This window comes from Rhipicephalus microplus, chromosome 1 (genome assembly GCF_043290135.1).
Source record: "Rhipicephalus microplus isolate Deutch F79 chromosome 1, USDA_Rmic, whole genome shotgun sequence".
Classification (NCBI taxonomy): domain Eukaryota; kingdom Metazoa; phylum Arthropoda; class Arachnida; order Ixodida; family Ixodidae; genus Rhipicephalus; species Rhipicephalus microplus.
Genome location: NC_134700.1, coordinates 278,083,431 through 278,105,628, shown reverse-complemented (window position 1 = coordinate 278,105,628; position 22,198 = coordinate 278,083,431). Strand labels below are relative to the sequence as shown.

The following is a 22,198-nucleotide window of genomic DNA, read 5'->3' as shown; positions in this document are numbered from 1 at the left end:
GCCAATCAGCAGTATTTCATTGAATATCTTTCCAACAAGTACTTGTAACACGATATGCCAAGATTATTCGCATTCACATCATCACTTCCAGGTCCATTTGGCACCTCACAATATTGTTACGGAAGAGAAGAGACGCCATATCACAAGGCTATGAATGAAATATATTTGAAACCAGCAGCAGTGGCGTGACCGGTTGACCAGACACTGAGCAGAGACCACTCTTCGTCCTCTTCGTCAGGCACATACACGCATCGTCCCACAGAATGTCAACATGCATGTAGCATGATTCTCGGCGGCAGAAGCACCCTCTCGGTGCATATAGATGTCAACATCAGCGGGAGAGCAGTAAGGCTTCAAGCGTGCCACATGTACGATATCGGTGGTCTGTGGGGCAGGTGAAGGCGATGAGGCAGCAGGGGCAATTTCGTAAGTCACAGGAGTAACCTCACAAAGGACTCGACATGGACCTGTGTTAGCCACCCTGTTTACGAGGTGTCTCCTGACGGCAAGAGTACCAGAGTCTTGGAAGAACACTAACATCATCTTAATACATAAAAAGGAGATGACAAGGACTTGAAAAATTACAGGCCGATCAGCTTGCTCTCTGTAGTATACGAGCTATTTACAAAGGTAAATTGCTAACAGAGTAAAGAAAACATTAGAATTCAATCAACCAAAGGAACATTCGAACAGGCTACTCAACAATCGACCACATTCATACTATCAATCAGGTAATAGAAAAATGCTCAGAATATAACCAACCACTATACATAGCCTTCATAGATTACGAGAAGGCGTTTGATTCAGTAGAAATATCAGCAGTCATGCAGACACTGTGGAGTCAAGGCGTCGATGAAGCATATATAAACATCCTGGAAGAAATTTACTGCTACCATAGTGCTTCATAAAGAAAGCAACAGAATACCAATCAAGAAGGATGTAAGGCAGGGGGACACAATCTTCCCAATGCTATTTACCGCGTGCTTGCAGGAGGTTTTCAGAAGCCTTGAATGGGAACAGTTAGGGATAAGAGTTAATGGAGAGTACCTTAGTATCCTGCACTTCGCCGATGACATTGCATTGCTGAGTAACTCAGGGGACGAATTGCAACTCATGATTACGGAGTTAGACAAGGAGAGCAGAAAGGTGGGTCTTAAAATTAATCTGCGTGAAACGAAAGTAATGTACAACAACCTCGGAAAAGAGCAGCACTTCGAGATAGGTAATAGTACACTTCAAATTGTAAAAGACTATGTCTACTTAGGGCAGGTAATAACCGCGGAGCCGAACCACGAGATTGAAGTAACTAGAAGATTAAGAATAGGGTGGAGCGCATTTGGCAAGCACTCTCATATGACGACAGGTAGATTGCCACTATCCCTCAAGAGAAAGGTATATAACAGCTGTATCTTACCGGTGCTTAGCTATACGGAGCAGAAACCTAGAGACTTACAAACAGGGTTCAGCTTAAATTGAGGACGACGCAGCAAGCAATGGAAAGAAAAATGGTAGGTGTAACCTCAAGAGACAAGAAGAGAGCAGAGTAGTTTAGGGAACAAACGGGTGTTAAGGATATCATAGTTGAAATCAAGAAGAGGAAATGGACATGGGCCGGGCATGTAGCACGTAGACAGGATAACCGCTGGTCATTAAGGGTAACTAAATGGACTCCCAGGGAAGGCAAGCGGGTTAGGGGGAGACAGAAGGTTAGGTGGGCAGATGAGACTAAGAAGTTTGCGGGTATAAATTGGCAGCAGCAAGCACAAGACTGGGTTAACTAGCGGAACATGGGAGAGGCCTTTGTCCTGCAGTGGACATAGTCAGGCTGATGATGATGATGATGAGCGGGAAAGAAGGTTTTTCGACAAGCCGACGACGGGTCGGGGACCACAGCAGGACCAATGAACCGGGTAAAAAATGCACGTCGCGGTGCTGTTGATCGTACAAACGCCGCTGGTTCTCTTGAGAGGCCAGAAAGCGAGTGCGGGCGATTTCGCGTGCGTGGGCAGCCCGAGTGATAGCGTCAAAGGCATATTCGCTAGCCGGTGTCGCGGTAGATGAAATAACTGTATCTAGGGGTAATTTAGGTTCTCGGCCAAACAACAGAAAAAATGGAGAGTGCCGCTTACTCTCCATTTCTGTTGTTTAAGAGACAAGAAGGGCCCAGGAGGTCTGCGGAAGAAAGGTTCTGACGAAATGTCAAGTGGTTGAAAGTGTCCGAGAGGAAGCGTCGATGGTGTTTTGCGGCGCTGACATTTATCACAAGCCGCAACGCATCTTCTGACTGAGCGTGAAAGACCTGGCCAAAAGAAGCGCCGGCGAATATGGTCGTAAGTGCGTGACACGCCAAGGTGACCGGCAGTTGGAAGGTCATGGAATTCGTCGAGAATGGCCGAGCGGAGGTGTTTCGGTATGACGAGCAGCTGGGCTGGTCCATCTGCGTTGAAGTTCTGGCGGTATAGGACGCCATCGTGGAGGACAAATGAGTGATGGGGCCTGTCAGAAAATGGTTATTCGAGACGTTTGATTATAGCACGCAAGGATGCATCATGGCTTTGCTCGTCACCGATGCGGGTCAGTTTCGAAACAGAGAAGACACAAGTGTCGGTGTCAGAGATGGTGCTCAATTCATCGACTGGGTAGTGGAAGAGGCAGTCAGCGTCCTGATGTAGGTGTCCTGACTTGTACGTGACTGTATAGGTATATTCTTGCAGTCGCTGAGCCCAGCACCCAAGCCGGCCAGTAGGATCCTTCAGTGAGGAAAGCCAACATAGCGCACGGTGGTCCGTTATTACAGAAAAATTTGTGGCATATAAGTATGGGAGGAACTTCGTGACTGCCCAAACAAGAGCAAGACATTCACGCTCTGTTATTGAATAGTTGCGCTTAGCAGCTGTGAGAAGGCCGATAGCGTAGGCGATAACTCGGTCGTGTCCCCACTGTCGTTAGTGTAGGACGGCTCTAATCCCGTGACCCCTCGCATCAGTTCGGACTTCTGTCGGAGAGGACGGGTCAAAGTGGGCCAATATAGGTGGAGTCGTGAGGAGGGTGACGAGGTGAGAAAAAGCGGCAGCTTGAGTGGAACTGCATGTAAAAATCACGTCTTGCTTCAGAAGGTCGGTGAGTGGTCGAGCGATTGTTGCAAAATCTTTCATGAACCTTCTAAAATAGGAACAAAGCCCCTCAAAGTTCCGGACGTTTTTGACAAAGTGGGGTACAGGAAAGCTTGTGACGGCACGCATTTTCTCCGGGTCAGGCTGCACACCTGATGCGTCGACAAGGTGGCCCAACACCGCAATCTGCTGGCGGCCGAAGTGACATTTGGATGAGTTTAGTTGAAGGCCAGCAGTGCGGGAAAAGGTCGAGAACTGCTGACAAACGCTGAAGGTGTGTCCCAAATGTAGGTGAATATACAAGGATATCGTCCAGGTAGCACAGGCACGTTGACCACTTGAACATCTGTAATAGCGAGTCCATCATACGCTCAAACGTGGCTGGGGCGTTGCATAGCCCAAACGACATCACCTTGAAAAGGTATAGGCCATCGGGAGTTGCAAACGCAGTTTTTTCTTGGTCTTTCTCGCCCACCGCAATCTGCCAATAGCCAGAACGTAGGTCAATTGAATAAAAGTATCGCACGCCACGAAGACAATCGAGCGCGTCATCAATGCAGGGCAAAGGATAAACGTCCTTTTTTGTGATTCGATTAAGATGGTGGTAATCAACCCATAAGCGCCACGTGTCATTTTTTTTTATTGAGCACAACGGGAGATGCCCAAGGGCTCGAAAAGGGTTCAATAACTCCTTTGACTAGCATCTTGGTGACTTCTTCTTGAATTACCTTACGCTCTGTGGCAGACACTCGGTATGGTCGGCGGTGAATGGGAGGAGAATCAGCAGTATTAATGTGGTGCTTTACGAGGGAAGTGTGACCGAGTGGACTGCTGTTGATGTCAAATATGTCGCGGTAGGAAGCCATAAGACGGCATAGGGCGTCGCATTGCTCAGGTTTGAGTTTCGGGTCGATCATGGGGTGCAAGGCTGCATCGAGGGATGTAGCATCCTGCGGGCGACATGGAAGATCGGAGCATGCGCCTGCCCCAAAAGCGGTGACGTGAGCGTCTCTTAAAGGTTGCAGCGTGGGGACTGAAATTCCGTGTGGTAGTACTTGCTGCGTGAAACCGAAATTGCATGAGCAGACATGTCGGGTTAGAAGCCATGGTTACGACGGAGTGTGGCACAGTGATGTCGTACGCGAGGAGAACATCAAAAATAGGCGTGATGACATCATCACCATCAATAACGAATGAACTTGTTGCAAATTCAATGGATTTGAGGGCTTTTGGCGGTATCTGACTGAAGTCTGTGATACAGAGGCTTTTTGGCAACTCGAGGCGAGAATCTGGAAGAAGAGGAATTTCTAAACAGAGAGTGCCCGCGGAACAGTCGATCAGGGCAGAATGCATTGATAAAAAGTCCGTCCCGAAAATGAGGTCATGAGGGCAATTGTAGAGCACGGTAAATAAAACAGCAACATGGTGGCCAGCAAGGATAATACGAGCAGTGCAAATTTCAATGACGGCCACAGTTTCACCATCGGCGACACGGACGGCTTATGTTGTGGCAGGCGTGAGTACTTTTTCAGGCGGCAACAGAGACGAGCACTCATTATAGACACCTGAGCTCCAGTGTCAACTAAAGCCGTGAAAGAAAGACTGTCCACATGCCCTTCCAGCAAGTTCTTATTAGTAAAGAGCGTCAACAAAAGATTTGGGTCAGTCACACTTGATGCAGCACTAACTCCAGGAGCTGCATGATCTAGTTTTCCATCCGGGAAGTTTCATAGTTAGTTGGCGATGGATAGCGACGGAGTTGGGATGACGTAGAACGGCGGCGTTGCGGTGATGGAGAACGAGCAGAAGAGGGGCTTTTAGGTGCGTCGGAAGCAGGATACTCACGGCTGGGCGAATGCCGACGGGGGTCCGTGTATGGGCGAGGAGAAGAATAAAATTGGCTCCAACGGGGGGCGTCCAAGTTCTGCGGCAGTAGCAGAACACATGGCCAACTCGGTGACAGCGGAAGCAGATTGGCTTGTCTGCTGTTCTCCATTCCGTCGGATTACGAGATCTGGGCAAAAATTATGGGTCATGGCTTGGTCCATTCATTGGCATCAGTCTGTAGCCCGGTCGGCAGACGGAGCAGGTGACAGGAAAACCAAGGTTAGCGATTTTTTGCCGCATGACTGCCTGAATAACTGACACCGCCGGACGTGTTTGCACGGTGCCCTGGTCAAGTGGAAGTGGATGAAATGGCGCCGGACGGGCCGCCTCAAACTCGCGCCGAACGATGCGTGTAACATTCTTGAGCAAGGGTGCTGTGGCACCGAGATCGGTGCAGGTTGACGTGACAGCCATGCGTAGGAGCCGCAAAAATTGAGGCAGAACTCGGTAGTTTTTGGCCATTTCGAAGTGGCAGCATTCCTTAATTATGAGATCGACGGTCGTGACGTTGTTTTACACAAGCAAGTTGAAAGCGTCATCTACGATGTTATTGAGTATGTGGCCCAGCTTGTCGGTCTCAGTCATTTGCTCATCCACTTTGCGGCACAACGCGAGCGCGTCCTGTATGTACGAGACATACGACTAGGTTGATAACTGTACACGGGTGGTGAATTCTTGTCGCACGGCCATTCGTCGACCGGACGTGTCCCCTTGAAGATGTCGTTCCTTGAAGATGTCCTAGCTGGTCAGCTCGGTCTCATGAGCATCGAAACATACACGCGGTGTGCCATCCAAGTAAAAGATTACGTTGGGCAGCATCATGGTAGGGTCCTATCGGTGAGTGAGGCAAACGCGCTCGTACATGCGGAGCCAGTAGTCGACATCAAAGCCACGCTGGGCGGAGAACGTACCGGGATCACGGGGGTGGGACATTGCAAGGTACGTAGTAGCTGGCGCTCCAGTTGAAGGCGGTGACGGGTTGTTATCATTGGAAGCCATGGCCGGAGGCTGGACAGTGCAGCCACTGCGAAGCTTCGTGGTGAGGGCGGGGAACGTTCCACCTCCACCAAATATGTTACGGAAGAGAAGAGACACCGTATCGACGAGGCTGTGGATGAAACATATTTCAAACCAGCAGCAGCGACGTGACCGGTTGACCAGACACCGAGCGGAGACCACTCCTCGTCCTCTTCGTCAGGCACACACGCGCATCGTCCCACAAAATGTCAGCATGCATGTAGCAATATCATCCCATTGCAGGAAGGCAGCTTTGTATTGCCAACTGAACACTTGTGCAGCCATCTCAGCCCATAACCCACAGTAGCACACCTACGGTCGAATGTTGCACGTTTTGTGAAACAGCATATTTTTTTTTCAGATTCATAAAAAAAATTGCACTCACTTGAGACAATCGTTAACATTTCATAGCTCACAACGGTCGACACACTATTTTTCCAACGGAGAATCAACTTTAGGGAGAACATGAAGTGCTCTTGGGGTATAAATTTAAAGAAAAGTGAGGGACAGGGGGCGGTCAGAACATCCAGGTTGCCCCCTTGAATTTTGAAGTAATACGACATAAAATACATGAGAAATACGAATAGTGAAGCAGTACGTGCGCAGAGCATCCCACCAAATGCTAACTCATCAAACTACACAATCAAAAAAGAACTACAAGCACGCTCCAGCACAATCAGTTCGTTCGCCTTGAAGCAATGATGCGCACAAGCTACCTCTATAACATGTAACTGTGATCGCAATGCAATAAACAAGGTAATGTTGTCAACAGAAGTGCACGCGTGTTCAAGTAGCTACAATACATGCAGTTTTGAAGCTCGTAAACTAAGCCGGTTTTTCTGTGCCTGCAAGAACACGAAGCTAGAACTCTCGTTTTGGCATGACATGAAAAAAGGCTTTCAGATTAATGTCGTTGCTGTCGCACATCAAATATGTGAAGGATGCTGAACGTAAAGAACGCATTGGTTGTAAGCAGCAGCCGGAGCAACGCAATGATCAGCTGCTTCTCGTCGGCCACAAATAAATCTGATAACTTGGAGGTTAGTTCCTTGCAAACCTTTTTTTCGGCATTCCAATTTTCTCGATCTGGGCAACACAGCACACGAAAATAAGTTCGCAATGCCGTTCCTATCAGCTGCCACACATCAATATAGATGTTGTATAGTGCACATGGGGAACATGCCTAGTCTTCTACGTGGTGAAAATGCGCACGGATGTCGCCAGATGGCAGTTGATCTTGCATAAGGTCACAAGACAATACCTGAGAACAATTCATGTGGACACGCAAGTGTCGAGTGAGCTGTATTGAAGGGTAAAGCTTCTTTGAGATTGGAGTATGGGATTCTGCTCACAGAGAGGAATACTAAAGAGAAAACCAATTTTTCTAATATTACTAAATTACTCTTTCATATTTGTAAAACCACTGCGCATGTTGCGAGGATGCGCTTGGTAAGCAAAAAACGACTCGGAAAGAAAATGTGGGCGGCGACATCACTTTGAAATTCCCGCACCAAATGCCATCACGTCATAAATTTTGAAACCATCTGCCAGGTCCTACATAGTTTCTAAATGGTAAAAATGAAATGCATTGTCCTCTGAGGGCTTAACACATCAAGTTTGAGAAAATTTCGTTGAGCCAATATCGTGAAATATTGAAAAACGAACTTGACTGACGTCATGTACAGAGGTTTCAGCACGAAACTCGATATTGAGAATTGGATGTTGATTTTCTCCAGTATTAATGAATTCATGATAGCAAAATTAACAACATTAGAGTTCTCAGAGTAGAATTTATCAATGTAAATCAATTCATTGTTTCTCTTTAGTGGGTCGGTTTCGTATATGTAATCCACTAGTTTGTTTTAAAGGAATTCTATAACAGCTTTTTATCTTAAAATAATATAAAACTTCAACGCTACATTCAGTTGCCTCATGAATTTCATGCCACAATTTATTTTCTAAACTGTCATACACATGCTGGGTTATCGCATGAGCAACTGCCAGGATTCGAGGTTTGGCTGCTGCGCGAGGAAGGAGGGTCTTCGATATTACTAGTCTCCTGGCCCCTGCCTCCCTCTACTTCAGCAAGGACATGAAATAAAATTCTGCCTCTCTCCCTTTTTGCACCGATGAGCAAACTGGGAACTACAGAAAGGAATGTGTTGCCCAAGAGTTGCATCACTATGTGTCATGACCTTGAGCATTCTCTCTTATTTTTTGATAGCCTAGTGCTTGCTACTTGTGATTTGGAAGTGTGACAATAATAGCATGCGGCTTTGCCCCATGCTGGCCATGCTACCAACATGACAGGGCACATTGTGCACGAGATGGTCCACCAGTGCACCATTTATGAGTTAAGCCAATGGCTACGATACTCCCATGCTGGATAGTTGATAACAACACTGTGAAGAAAAAAACAAAGGCTTTAGCTGCTCATGACACCAATTCCAAACTGTCCACAAAATGCAATGCAATAATATTTGGCTCACATATTCGCACAGTCTTTGACAACGGACTGGCAATGTTTTCTGCATATATATATATATATATATATATATATATATATATATATATATATATATATATAGTGAGGGCTTCCTTTAAGGGCTTACAAAGTATGACCAACAAATCAATGGCTGACAGCTGATCAGCCATGTTGTGAACAAAAAGAATGGCATGTGATAAGCTCTACTTTTGTCTTTAGCGATGTTAAAGTCTATAGTAGGAAGTGGCCAGTCAAAGTGTGTTTCATATGCACAAAAAAAACTGGTTCCATTGATGATATCAAGTTTCAGCTTGACTACTGCTTTCTAAGATCAATCCTGGCTGATCTTCTGGCTACAATACTTGATCTTAAGGCTATTCCATGGCTAAATCCCTGAAGGATGTCAGTCATTTGGAGACATGTTTTCCAAGCTTTATTACCATTAATGGCCACAGACCAGACGGTTGAGATTGCAATAGGAACAAAGATGGTCTTTGCGGCAAGCAGTCATACTCCTGCGGCTACCTGCTGCTGTATGCGCTCTATCATCTTGCGGTCAAGATGCTTCTGTCGAAGCACAACCGAGAGTGAGCTCAGCAGACCAGTGACGAGCATGCTGCCTTCAAATATCCAGAAGCGCTGTCCCTCTTTCTCATTGTCACACCTGCAGCATGCAGGGAACATGTGAGTAATTGCATGCATAAACTATGCAAAATAAAAATTATATCTCATTGTAGATACAAAGATGTAGAGTGCTCACAAAATGTAATGTGACTTTAACACATTAAGTATAATAACGATTGGTCACGATAAATATGTTGCGTCACTACAAACCTTCCCGTTAAGTGTAATCAATAAAAACCGTTGGAGTTTTTCGTCCAAAAACTATATACAACTATGAGAAACACTGTGGTTGAGCACTTTGAAAATTTCTACCAACTAGTGTTCTCTTAACCTGCAACTAAAGCTAAGTACATAGGCCTCTAACATGTGCCCTCTATTGAAATTGGTTGGTTAAGTATGATGCTGGCTCTGCTGTAAACGTACAACCCAATATTATGCTGATGTGACAAGTGAAAAACAATAAAACTGGGAAGTATGTCCTTGACTTAACCACAAGTTGATGCTGTTGCTTTCCATGACCACTATACAAACACAAAGATCTGCACGTGCATGCAGGCGTTTCAAGGAAAGCTTTAGGTTGTTAATGAACACAGCACGAGAAGGATTCAGAGACAGCAAGAGCACATCACTTGTGGCAGAAAACTAAAGATATATGTATTAATCATTTAGGAAGTTGCCCAAAATGCAGTAATAGGTTTCTGAGAAATCAACAGCAGGATGTAAGTGTAAAACTTCAGCAAGCCCACAAGTGTAGGAGACAGGGCGAGTTGGTTCCTTATACTTGAACTGGCATATTGTGTTACAGTAAAGAAAAAAACGGTCGAGAAGACTGACACAAAAAGACCAAGCGCTCTGTCCTTTAGTGTCAGTCTGTTTGGCTTTTTTTTTTCTTTCCCCTAATGCGGGACACTAGTTCCAAGTCCAGCAAGTTGCCAAGCAAATGTTATCTGTTCCCAGAACAATTGCCTGGTTATAGCTGCAGGGAATGAAAAAGGTGTTCTGCTTATGTGTTGTCACCGAAATTTCATTTTGTAACACTTTAATTTTATATGTTTCAGATAACTTAATGCAAAACAGGAAGTCTGCTGCAAGTCTGCTGTATTTAGATTTCATATGAGTGCGTGCCTAACAGCACTAGCCATTTTGTATCGCCATAGCTGTTTGTACTTGCTCAAGGTGATGTAAAAAAGTCAAATGATTCAATGTTTACAACTATATTCTAACTTCTAGTCGCAGACCAAACACTCTCCCGCTATGCAAGTGACAAATCATGCACGAAAGCTCTCAAATGCACTTAGCAAGCAGGACGACGACAAGGAACCCCACAGTTTTCATAAAATGCGACTAAACTGAATTAGAACAGCGAAGAAAGAGAAAAAAACACACAAAAACAATGCAGTGCTGCATCATTCGCACCTTCTATAGACGTCACCTGAGCTCTTGCAGGTGACTAGTTCTTTGTACTTGGACTGAATGCATATTGGGAGGTGCTTGCTTGCCTGAAAGAGAGGTGAAGAAAAAATAACATCATGACACGTGACAGATCCAGCAGCTGAAGACGCTCGGTTATAAAGCTGGCACAAGACGAAAGTCATATTTGTATAACAAAGTTCCATCGCTAAGTAATAATAGTCGTAGCTAGATCTAAGGTTGTAACTGCCCGCGACGAAGAAAACAGTGTCAGTCACGAAGAGCTGCAAGCTCGCGTTTCATCAGCAGCTGAGTGACGAAATATCGAGGCTAAGTTACGTGTGTAAGTGAGTCAGGTCGTGTTACGAGTGAGTCAGGCCGTGTTACTCACCCTCTCGAATTCGGTGCAAGGCGTGCACTTCTGCTTGACGACGTACTCTTCTTTTTCCCAGCAACCCTCCGAAGAATTTGAACCGTTTCGATCACTGTCGTGGTCTGACAGGATGCTTTCCAGCGTCAGGATCATCAGACAGGCACTGTCGGAAGACTCGAAATAAGACGCCACACACCTCGCAATAAAAACGACAGCCATTTCCCTCGGGAAACACAAAACGCCGGGCACCGTGCTGCCATAAGAATCACATTAGGAAACGAGCGTTCATTCAAAGCGAATGAATGATAAACATTGCGAAACTGGTCAGCAGCCGGGCGGTGTCATAAGGTAGCTTATGAGGTTGAAAAAAATCAGGTTACGAGAAAGACGAACGCAAGCTTACCCTATCAGAAAGACAGTGAGGAATATTATGCGTTTCAGGGAACACACTTCGATCATGGTGAGCCCAACCACGTCATTTGGAGCAGTTATCTTCACCCTCGAGTCGAAGTCTCCGCGATCGTCCAACTGGAAGCCGCCATGTTGTTTACATGTCGAGTCGCGTTGCGAGGAGGCGTGCATATTTGGCGTGTACGAAAGGAACACCGCAGACAGTTAAGTGAAGCTACAAACTGCTATTTTCACAATGTTATAAACATTGAGCCCCAAAAACACTAAAAGAAAGAAAAGAAGACGTGCGGGCCATGGAACGAAAAATAAACCCGTTTTTGGTAGTCGATTGCGATCGCTGCGACTTATTATCGAATCACATTAAATTTTCCTTTCTGCTGACACGGTTTACTTGCTCTACGCCATTGTTCTTCGTTACGTCGTGAATTATTTTCGATGTACAAGCTATTCTATTGTATACAAATTGAAGCCCTCCGCTAGGATCCGGTCCCACTGCACGTACCGGGGGTCATGCTCCAGCCGTCGCTTGCATTCCCACACGTTAAACAGTTTGCAAAAGCAGAAGATCGAAAAAAAAAAAAGGAAGAGAAGTGAATTGCTCGCTCGCGAAAGAATCATTTTGTTTAGATTAAACAGCAGCTTCTTACCGTATTCTTTCCGCTTTCACAAAATGCAAGACGAGAGCCGTCAAAGACAAAATCAATAGGCAATATTTTTTTATTTAATTCTTTTTTACATGCAAAAAGCCCAATACTCCATCTCACAAACACACATAATCAAATAAAACTTCTAATCGAACGTCGATAGATGGGTACCCTGTGGCATGTAATGCAACGGCGTGTTTTGTTCGCAGTATTCCCGCCTACTTTCTCGTAGAGCGAGAACAAAAAAAAAAAAAGCACATATAAAGGGGCGAAGGCTAAATAGAACACTAACGATTAACACACGTACGCACACACGTATAAAACGTTCATAGCGTAATTATAATCACCATAAAAGCGCTACGCTCTTTATCAATTCTTCGAAGAGTCACCATACGAAGCTGCCGATCTGGAGTGCGCTAAAGCCTCCCGAAAACGCTTAAGCTCGGGGTTGAAGCAAACCAGTTCGTCGATAATGTTGTCCACGACGAAGGACCGCGTGACCGAGCCGATTGCGGCGAGACAGAAGGGACACACGTTCTTCTGTTGCCTCCAGTTGTGAATGCAGTACGAGCAGAACGTGTGACCGCACTGCAGCATGGCGGCGTCCACGAACAACTCGCTGCAAATCGCGCACGTCAGCTCGTTCTCCATGATGCTTTCCAGCCTGCGCACTACGCAGTCGCTCGCCGACAGCCTGATCTTCTTGCTGTGCTTGGGGAAAGCGTCACTCCGGCCGGCCACTGCGAAGCCACTGGGCGACGCACCGGGCTGTACGAACACGTTGTTGTTGTCTCTGTCCGAGGGTAGAACGGGCGAAGAGTCACTTTCGCTTTCGTCAGACGCGGACACCGCCGCCCTGTGAGAGACTTTGTTGCCACTGTCGAGCTCTTTGGGAAGCAGGTTGGCGCCGCCGATCATGATGAGAAACGCGCGAGGTCTAGAGGTGGTAGCGTCCTTGGGGCGTTGACCCGCGTCGCCACCTCGATGCCGAGGGTCGTCTGTGGCGAATCGAAAGACTACGTTCGTTCGCTGCGGCGGACCCAGCGATACCACATCGTCCTGTCGCAGAAGCCGCGGCCTCTCCGCCTCGACCCGCTGGCCGTTCACGTACACGCCGTTCATGCTCGAGTCGTCCGCGACTCGCCACTGACCCGACGCGTCGCGTCTGAAGACGGCGTGGCGCCTAGAAACCATGACGGAACGCACACATATGCTGCAGTCGCTGCTGCGCCCGACCACTTCCTCGTCTCTTTCGAGCACCAGACGACCGGGCAGGGGACCGCTACGGTCGATGACTTGGGTCTCCGGCTTACACAGGGCCGCCATAATTTTACAGGCAGCCACCGGAAAGCGCACGCAGCGATCAGACGCTCTTCTTCTTCAGAGGCACTCTCGACAACACAAATTAGCAGCACGCGCCATCTTGGTTAGATCGCTAGATCATGTTGCCAGAACAAAAACAAAACGAGAACATGATACAGAAGCTGTACACAAATCTAGACTGCACTATTACCATCAAAAGGTGAAAAGAAAACTTTACAAATAGTTAAAATTATATTGTGAGTACTGACTATGTAGATCATTGTATACACAATTATTGAAATCATCACCATTTGTCGCACGGACCGCGTCGCTTTTGTTGCTACTTTTGCCTCGCGCCACTGCTCAAAATATACTTAAAATGCTGCTTAAAATATAACTATTTTTTAAAGTTACCGACTTCTAAAATTGCTGACGCAAACAGTATAAAGTGGCGCTGTCATCGGCAAAAATGACGTTTATAGTCGTAGTCACGGAGGAAGGAAAAAGGTTCCTTCCTCCGTGGTCGTAGTGGTGTAGTAAGTCTCTGAGGCTATAATCGTGTTCCGCAAGGTTTTGCTTGCTTTCGAAAGGTAGATGCCTTAGAGTTTCATACAATAGTATGGTAGAGGCACATGTAAGTTGTAAGCTTTTGTAAGCAGGAAAAGTGAAGCCGCCGTCCAACCTTACTCCCCTTTTACCACTCCCATTTCTAATGAATAAAATTTATTCCTTTTGCAATTCAGCCATTTATTTCGTCACTAGACCGCATAAGTAAGCAATATGTTCAGAAACATGTTCTGACGCATAGAGTTAATGTCTGATGAGACGAGAACGCTACAATGTTTATTTTGGCAATGTTTTTGTTGCGGAGTGGTGGTGCTAAGTGGCTTTGCCGATTGGAGCACCTTTGCAACTTATACGATGGACAAGGACGCTATGGTGTACTGGAATGGGGCAGTGTACTGTCTCCACGGCAAACCATAGAGTTTCATACAATAATTATTAACCACATCAGGCACCGAACGCTTCATAGGCTGCATACGATAATATTGTATGAAACCTATGAAGCTCTATGCAGCAAACCAATGGTACAGCGGTGGTCGCTTTTGCCGTGACGCTACCAGGTGGCTGCCACCATCGAACGGTGTGCTTGACGCGCGTAATTCGAATTCGCATTGTCTACCTTTGTGCAGATTTTGAGTAAAATCGTCACATAAAAGGATTGAAATTAAAAACATATGTATGATTAAAATACATTCAACACATATAAATACACTATTAAGGTAAATAATGCTCGACAAATAATAGCAGTAAGCTAGCATATCGTCTGCTAGCTTACTGTTTTACCTGCAGAAGGGATAAAAAAGCACATCGCCATTCATTTTATCCATATGTACCCCTGTATAGCTATTACACTAACTTGAAGTCATGCGACGATACAACAGAGGAGGCACTGAAGGATAACGTTATCGGCGGGCAAGTTCCACGACCACCACTTGCCTGCATGAGCCAGGAGAGTAAGCAGTCGCGCTGTTAAAAAAAATAACGCTCAAGGACATACTGCTCTACTTGTTTATACATTTTCTAATAATCTTCATAAATTTTAAAACCACCGTGGCAACTGCAAGTACTAATCTCGGTGGCTTCTTATCCCAGTTGCTCATAAATTACTTCAGGAGGCGCCAAAAGGTGGCGACACAGTAGTACGATGTGCTCCGGCAGCACTGGCCGTCATCGCAAGAAGAGCCACGTCTGGGGCGCCAAATTACTAGCCACTGCCGCACACTGCCTCAGTAAAGTGCATCATAAGGGCGCTTTTACCTTTGAAACCATGTCGAAACACCACGTATATCCTAATCAAACAGGGAAATTCACCGTCGGTGGTGTCGACACGAGTAACGCAAAAAATCACCATCGCGTGATGACGTGACAATGTGGCTTCGTCATGAGGTCACAGATTGCCCAAATTTATGAAGTCTTCCTAACTTGATTTATTCTGACGTCGAATGTCATCACGTGACATCGTCATTTGTTCAAACGTGAGCCGATAACGCAGACTGCACAAGAAGCGAGGTGCAGAAAAAAGCCGCCCGCATCTTCCCATGGGGGAAACTCGAGTAACTGCATCGCAGAGTGGTGGGGGTACCACGTGAATGTTGCGCAATTTTGTATGGTTTGGGAAGGCTGAATTGCTATTTTGTCTTTATAATTCTTATTTATTGATAGAAGGAGAGGCGTTGCCTTCAACGAGTCGTGGGACGCTGATGTTGGGTTGTGCCCCACTACTGGTTGAAGGTACCGTTGCTTCCATCGCATCAAGCAAAGCGTCAAGTCAAGCGAAAGCCAAGTAGAGACGCTCTTGACTTAATTCGAAACGCAGTGGGAGTTTGGCCGACGCCGGATTTGCGAGTAGGAGCGACTATGAAATGCTCCGCATTTAGAAGGTTACAATGCCTCAATCCTTGGAGGCAGTGCAAGCTAAGTTAAGTTGCAGAAATCTTTTCAGAGGAGGGCATGGGGTATCGATACATCGATTGAGAAGGAAAATACGTTGCTCATAACTTGCTGTAATGCTCACGATTCCGAGGACACGTGCTACCATGTTAGGCGCCGAACGCTTCCGAAAGGAGGGCTGGGGGATCATTACATCAATCGTCGGTGACAACCTAAGATTAAATATGTTACCAATAAATATGTTACCTGTCTTTTACAAACTATCTCAAGGTCAACGCTGACGAGGAACATCGTGCTCACTCCACAGTTAAGGATCTGTCCAATTGTACCTTGTTCAATAACCGTCCTTCGCTGAGACAGCCCTACTCACTTCGTGTCAGGAGGCTCGTTGAGCAAACATCTGTGCCATTTTTAGAACAAGGTTCGATGGCTCCAGCAGTATATGCAAGTTGCAGACTGCGATCTATCTTTCAGGGAAGTCACTAAAGACTCGCCTACTGCACATACCTGCACGCATTTCCTCGAACTCCAACATAAGTACACTTGCCCAGAATTTTTCACAGATGCTTCAAAGTATCACACTGGTGTGTCCTATGCAGCTGTTGGCCCATCATTCTCCAACTCCGGTACTCTGCACTCAGAAACAAGCATCTTCACAGCAGAGGCTCACGCGGTATATGTGGCCGTCAAGCATACTAAATAACTGCAACTACAACGCGCGGTCATGTACACAGATTCGCTGAACGTCGTAACGGCTCTGAAAACTGTGCGAAAACGGAATACGCCGAGTTTTTCCAACACGCACCTGTACTCGATCGACCCAAACTTGCAACTTCGTTTGCCATCCGGGCTCCCACAATGCGCTGAAACTTTACCGTGTCGCATGAGGTTGGGCGTGGCATTTACGAATGCGTACTCTCGTCTCCTTGGAATGGCGACCACTTCGGTATGCAACAACTGCGCCTGCGAGGAAACGCTTGAGCACATTCTATGCCATTGCCCAGCATACCAGTCTGATAGAAGTATTATGGAAGCCAAGCTCTGTTAGCTGGATTCACGGCCGCTTACAGAAAGGAATATCCTGGGACCTTCCGACGGTTTCCCATACGTGCAAAACCACGAAAGCCCTCTTGTACTTCTTAAGGACCACCATACTTCACGACCGCTTGTGAAAGAACAGTGTGAGACCGTGCTGTGTAGTCGCGAGCTGACTATTCATCCTTTTCTTTCTTACTCATCTTCTTTTCTAACTCTTTCCTCTCTATTATTATCCCTTTTTCTCACCCAAACTGTAGGGTAGTCAACCGAGCCAAGCTTGGTTAACCACCCTGCTTTTCACTTCTCTCTCTCTCTCGCTCTCTGCGAAAACATAAAAATCCTGTCCTTGTGTCTGATGGGTACTAGGGCACCGCGAAATCGCTGGAAACGTGTTGGCAGATCAGCTTGCCGCATCTGCTCAAGACAACGCTGCTGCCGCCAATACATCTGTAGCTGTCCCTGCACTTGATCTGAAACCTTTTCTACGACGGGAGCTCAGGGCGTGCTGGCAGCGTTTATGGGATAGGCAAACAGAAAACAAACTGCATGTTATCAAACAGAGAATTGGAAATTCGCCAACAGTATTCAGATCACGCTACACATAAGTCACACTTACAAGACTACAGATATGACATCCACATACTTGACACATTCATATTGCCACGTACCTTTCTTCAAGCTTTGTCATCGTCATGTTACACTATGTCCAGCGCAAACCACGCCTGCGTTGTTAGAGAAGCTTCGAGGCTGATCGTTTTGTTAAGATTACGCCCACATCGTAAATCTTTCAGATTATTCTGGAAACAACGTTGCCGCTAGCGATAACACTGGAATGTTCGATGGCAAGTGTGACACGCTTCGCCACTTGTCAGTTGATCAACGGCCGACGCTCCGTTCGCCGCTATCAGTCCAAGACTGCTACTGCAGTCCGACTTTCCGTTTACTGGGCACAGGGTCGCCCAAATAAACAATTTATTATTCGACTCACAGTGTGCTCCATTCGTACACGTCACTAACACGTGACAATGTCTTTTGTCTGGTGGCAATGCACCATTGTGTGAGAGATCGGTTCTCCACATCTTCGTCCTGTGCAGTGATTTAGATTCTCTCAGGGAAAAAAAAAAAAACACTTTATTGCCCTACCCACAACAGATACCCTTGCACCCATCTATGTTCATCGGTAGAGAACCCCCTCTTCCACATAAATCATTGCTGGCGTTTTTAACAGACGTACGTACCTTTAACGTCATATACCCAGGCGCTCCGTAGCAATATCTCTCAAGAGATGTCGCTGCCGTGGTGGCTACATCTTTATCATTGTTTTATTATCACGACGTGTCACCATTTACTATTATTGCACATATTTTACGTCAATGTCGTGGTTTTGATGCTTCTATGTTTTTACCAACGTTAGCGCGAGTAATTTTAAGGCCCTTTTACAGCCCCATATCATAATCATTGTTCGCATCACTTGTCCCTTGACCTAGCGCTCTTTGGCCATCAAATGGCCCTTGCGCCATAAGACACCGCACATTATCATCACTATCTACCCCCCCTCCTTACACACCAACCTCAAACAGTGAAAAAAAAAAAAAAAAAAAAACGAGAAAGTGTATTGTTGTAAAGTCGCCTTCCTTGTAATATTATAAGCAATGCTGTGAAGCTAGCTTGCTCAACAAAATCTTTATGAAAAGCACGATTTCCTTTAAAGCTTTATATTGAATTATACACTATATAAAGCTAATTTCCTGTTTTTTTCTTCTGCGAGGTCTATACATGCGGGTTAGATTGCACTCAGTTCCCAAATAAACCAACAAAATACAACAAAAGTGAATAAGTAACTTGTTTCTATTTCATGATTAATTGAACAGTCGAACATACTAAATCACGTTGTGCTGGCTAACGAAATACGTACACTTGCACTAAACGACCTCAGGCAATGACTTCACTTGCGTCATACTCTACAGATGGGCCCCGTTCCTCCTCCTGTGCTGTTGGCTTTTTCACATGTTTAAGTTGTTTACAGTGAAGACAGCTTTCAAGATGCAAAACTAAGTGTGTCTGAAATTAAGATGTGACTGATGAACATCTTCTTATATTAAAGAACCTTCTTAACACAAACGCATGCACTTCAAAGAGAAAGGATGAACTGAACAAAAAACAAACCGTGGCTACTGAGCCAATTAATTTTTTTCCCTCTGCGATTTCTTCGGAACCAGTTCCTAAGTGCTTTCTCGCAGTCGCTACACCAAGCTTTTCTTCTTGGTTTTCAATTAGCCCACCTTCAAGCAAACGAAGCTTGCCTTGGTGTTAATATTAAGCGGGACACTTTTTCTAAGTCGTCGTTTGTCGCCGCACAATTTCCCATCGTTTTCGTCTTGTTCTGTTCCGGGTTTTGGGGCGACGGTAATCAGGACGCCATTTGTGCCTGCTAACGTCCCCGCAGAAAGGCTCATTAACCCTTCTTCCTTGCTATGACACTACCTCCACTGCAAAGAAAGCCCCCCCCCCTCTCCATTTTCCCTTTTTCTCCGCCTACATCGTCAGATACATGTTCGGCTTAATCCTCTTCATTTAATTCACGATATTTTAGAAGTAAAATACAGGTAGGTAGGAGGCAGAATTATGATGAAGGTGCGGGCTGCAATGCGGCTCATTGTCATCGCATAATCGCCAGCACTCACCTCTCGACCCACCAATCGCTACTGACTTCAGACGCAAATCCCGCGCTTTTTGAGCGGAGATGCGGATGTGCTCTGGTTACTTCGAGGGTCGACAGCTGGCGCTGACGGACTTCACGGATTCACGAAGCCAGCGAAACGAAACGCTGGGGCGAAAGCGCGTGAAGGAGCGCGCCGTACGTACGCGCGGGGACGTCTTGGAACGCACGTGTGTCACGTGGCCTGCTTAGCAGGGTCCTGATTGGCCCTATTGATTGAAACTGAGCGAGGAAGAGCAGCGGAGGAGAGGCCGGCCTCGCTGCCCGAAGAGGGTGATAGAGAGACAAAAGGAACGAGAGAAAGTCAAGGCGGCAAAGCGGTGCGACAAAGCGCAGCGCGTACACTGCAGCAGCGGCCCGAAATCGTCAACATCAGCAGAGGAGGGCTGCACGCAAAGTAAAGCAAGCAGCGGGAGCACTGGCAGCCGTACGCTTAAAAGGAAGCGAGGGTAAAAGTACGCTCCAAAGGAGAGGGGAAGGAAAGAAAAAACGAGGGTGCACGAGCGAAGGGAGATAAAGAGGATCGCTGTCACTGTGTTTTCAAGAGGGAGAAGGATACGGGAAAGGAAGAAGTGTGTGGGAAAGGGAGTGTGTGTGTGAGAGAGAGAGAAAGAGACAGCGGGTTATGATCGCAGTGTTGGGGAGGAGGAGGGAGACTCCAGTGGTTGAGCCCTGGGGCCCGAGCACAACCTCTGCACAGCCGTGGCCGGGGGTGCGAAGTTTCGCTTCGCCTGACGCGGCCGCCGGCGCCGGGAGCACTTGGGCCGTCTCGCGTCTCCGGGGCAGAGAGCCGCGGAAAGATTAAAAACAAAGCCGGAGAGAACATTTCGTGGCGTTTAATTGGTTCGTTTCCTGGCCGTCGTCTACTCAAGGGGTGCGTGTTGTGTGTAACGCTGTCTTTTCTGCCAGACGCGCTTCGATGTCTCGTGTGACCGGGAGGTGTCTTCCTCGGCGAATCAGGATTCTACCATCACCCTGACATCGTTTATAGGACTGATGTTGTCGCCGTCGGCTGAGTGACTTGTGGTTTAGTGCTTTGAAGAAAAAAACCCCTGCCTTATAGCTTTATATACTATTTTCCCGTTCTTCACCTTTAGATCGCTTGACAAATCATCCGTGACGTTAAGTTGTTTATCACATCGGCTGAGTCGTTCTGGTGTTTCAGAAAAAAAAAAAAAAGGGAAGGGGGGCATTGTGCTCTCCCAAAGTACATCCAATTCTCCGCTGCCTCGTCCAAGTTGCCTCTGACAAAGTGACGCCGTGGTTGGCCCCAGAGATCCACTCAACACCAAAAAGGTCAAAGCGTCAACCCCCTTTGCCCAGGAAGGAACGGAACGGAGAAAACGCTGGACGTCCGTGCAAGCCTACAAAACTGACATCTATTCGAGGTAAGTCATACATCTCAAATCCGGAGTTTGCCAGCTAGTAGTTCCAGTAGATATTAAATTTTGCAAGAAGAACAAACGTGTCATGTTAGTATAAAGTATTATAGTGTCATGCTTCACTCTGTAGCGCCTCGTAACTATGGTTCATCACCAAAAACCGCTGCTGCGAAGATGGAAAAATACTTAGCGCATCAAAAGAAAAAGAAAAAAAAATGCAGAGAAGAGTCGCATCTCGCGTAGGTTGTTTGTTTGTCATTAAGGGAATGAGGTTGCTTTGCTCGGTCGTACTTGTTCTGTTGCTTCTACAGCGGTTTCAGTGCCCAAAAGTGCACCATAGTGTACTCTTGGTCTGCAGTGCACCGAGCGGTTGATGTACGGGTGTTTACAGGCGGGGTGAGAGAAAAAAAAAAGGAGGGGGGGTTCGGATCGAACACACTCTCTCTCCTTCACTGAGTTGACGTGGGAGGGCTCCGCGGCGCTCCAGACACGAAGAAGGTCTGCCCGCACCGCCCATGCTAGACGCCCGTCCCATGAGTCTTGGCGTCACACCGATATCCCCCTTCTTCCATTTAAATCCCCCTCACTCCTCCTCAAAAACATACACGCAATCGTTGCTAGCAATATTACTAAGAACAAGCAATTCGCTTTAAACTACTATTGCTGGTGATGTGTGAATTTCGTCACGACGCTGTACGCATTCTTTGCAGTGGAAAAAACAGACAATGCACGAGAAAGAAACGGCACACGTGTTATATTGACGGTTATACGCTGCCCAATAATAGACAAGTTCCAACTCGCTCAACTTTCGCTTCTGTAATATATTTATTTGATTTGCATATACAGAAACACAAGGACACGGAGAAAAGAGAAAGAGAACAAGCTGGAAACTGTTCGGTTCCATAAAAGATTCTATAGGTACACAATCAGCTTTCCCATTGAATATTTAGTCTATAGTCTCATTACGAGTTTTCTGTTTTCTTCTCACAATGTCCCATCGCCGGGTAACCATCCAAACGCTCTTCTGGTTAACGCGTCTTGCCTTTCTTGTTTCCTTCCTTGCCTACTTCAAGGCCTACTTTCCACTTTAACTATATATATTTTTGCAAGCACTGGTAACTTCGCTGCTTAGCTTAAAGCTCGAGCTCCGTCTCTGTGCCTTAATTTTGGTGGCGGCGAAACGCAAGATTAACCGTGTGTTTTCGTTAGTTCACGCTAACAGCACCAGGTGCACGTAGTCCTGCTACAAGATCGAGTCAACGCTTGTCACAGTTGTGCAGCGTCTCTCGTGAGGCAACTGAGTGTTACGCAATGCTTCGGACAGCCTTCCGTACCAACG

General features: G+C 46.5%; 3 protein-coding genes across 6 annotated transcripts in view; 1 reads left to right on the top strand and 2 right to left on the bottom strand.

Annotated features, from left to right (window-relative positions):
* Positions 1-8,918: 8,918 nt before the first annotated feature.
* On the bottom strand, positions 8,919-11,506 carry JTBR (jumping translocation breakpoint protein JTBR). Its single transcript, XM_037436195.2, has 4 exons — positions 11,313-11,506; positions 10,928-11,072; positions 10,543-10,625; positions 8,919-9,166 (listed from the first exon to the last, which is right to left on the bottom strand). Exons 1-4 carry the CDS (start codon positions 11,489-11,491, stop codon positions 9,010-9,012), a joined length of 564 nt encoding a protein of 187 aa, XP_037292092.2. The 5' UTR covers positions 11,492-11,506; the 3' UTR covers positions 8,919-9,009.
* Positions 11,507-12,019: 513 nt separating this feature from the next.
* Positions 12,020-13,381, bottom strand: LOC119165214 (E3 ubiquitin-protein ligase CHFR-like). Its single transcript, XM_037417401.2, has one exon. The coding sequence runs from the start codon at positions 13,288-13,290 to the stop codon at positions 12,334-12,336; it is 957 nt and encodes a 318-aa protein (XP_037273298.2). The 5' UTR covers positions 13,291-13,381; the 3' UTR covers positions 12,020-12,333.
* Positions 13,382-20,651: 7,270 nt separating this feature from the next.
* The window catches only part of Nckx30C (solute carrier family 24 member Nckx30C), a 228,152-nt gene continuing 226,605 nt past the window's right edge, over positions 20,652-22,198 (top strand). For all 4 annotated transcript variants that reach the window (XM_075895624.1, XM_075895621.1, XM_075895620.1 and 1 more), the window contains exon 1: positions 20,652-20,865. The gene's annotated coding sequence lies outside the window, so the exon portion shown is untranslated. The remainder of the gene's footprint in view (positions 20,866-22,198) is intronic.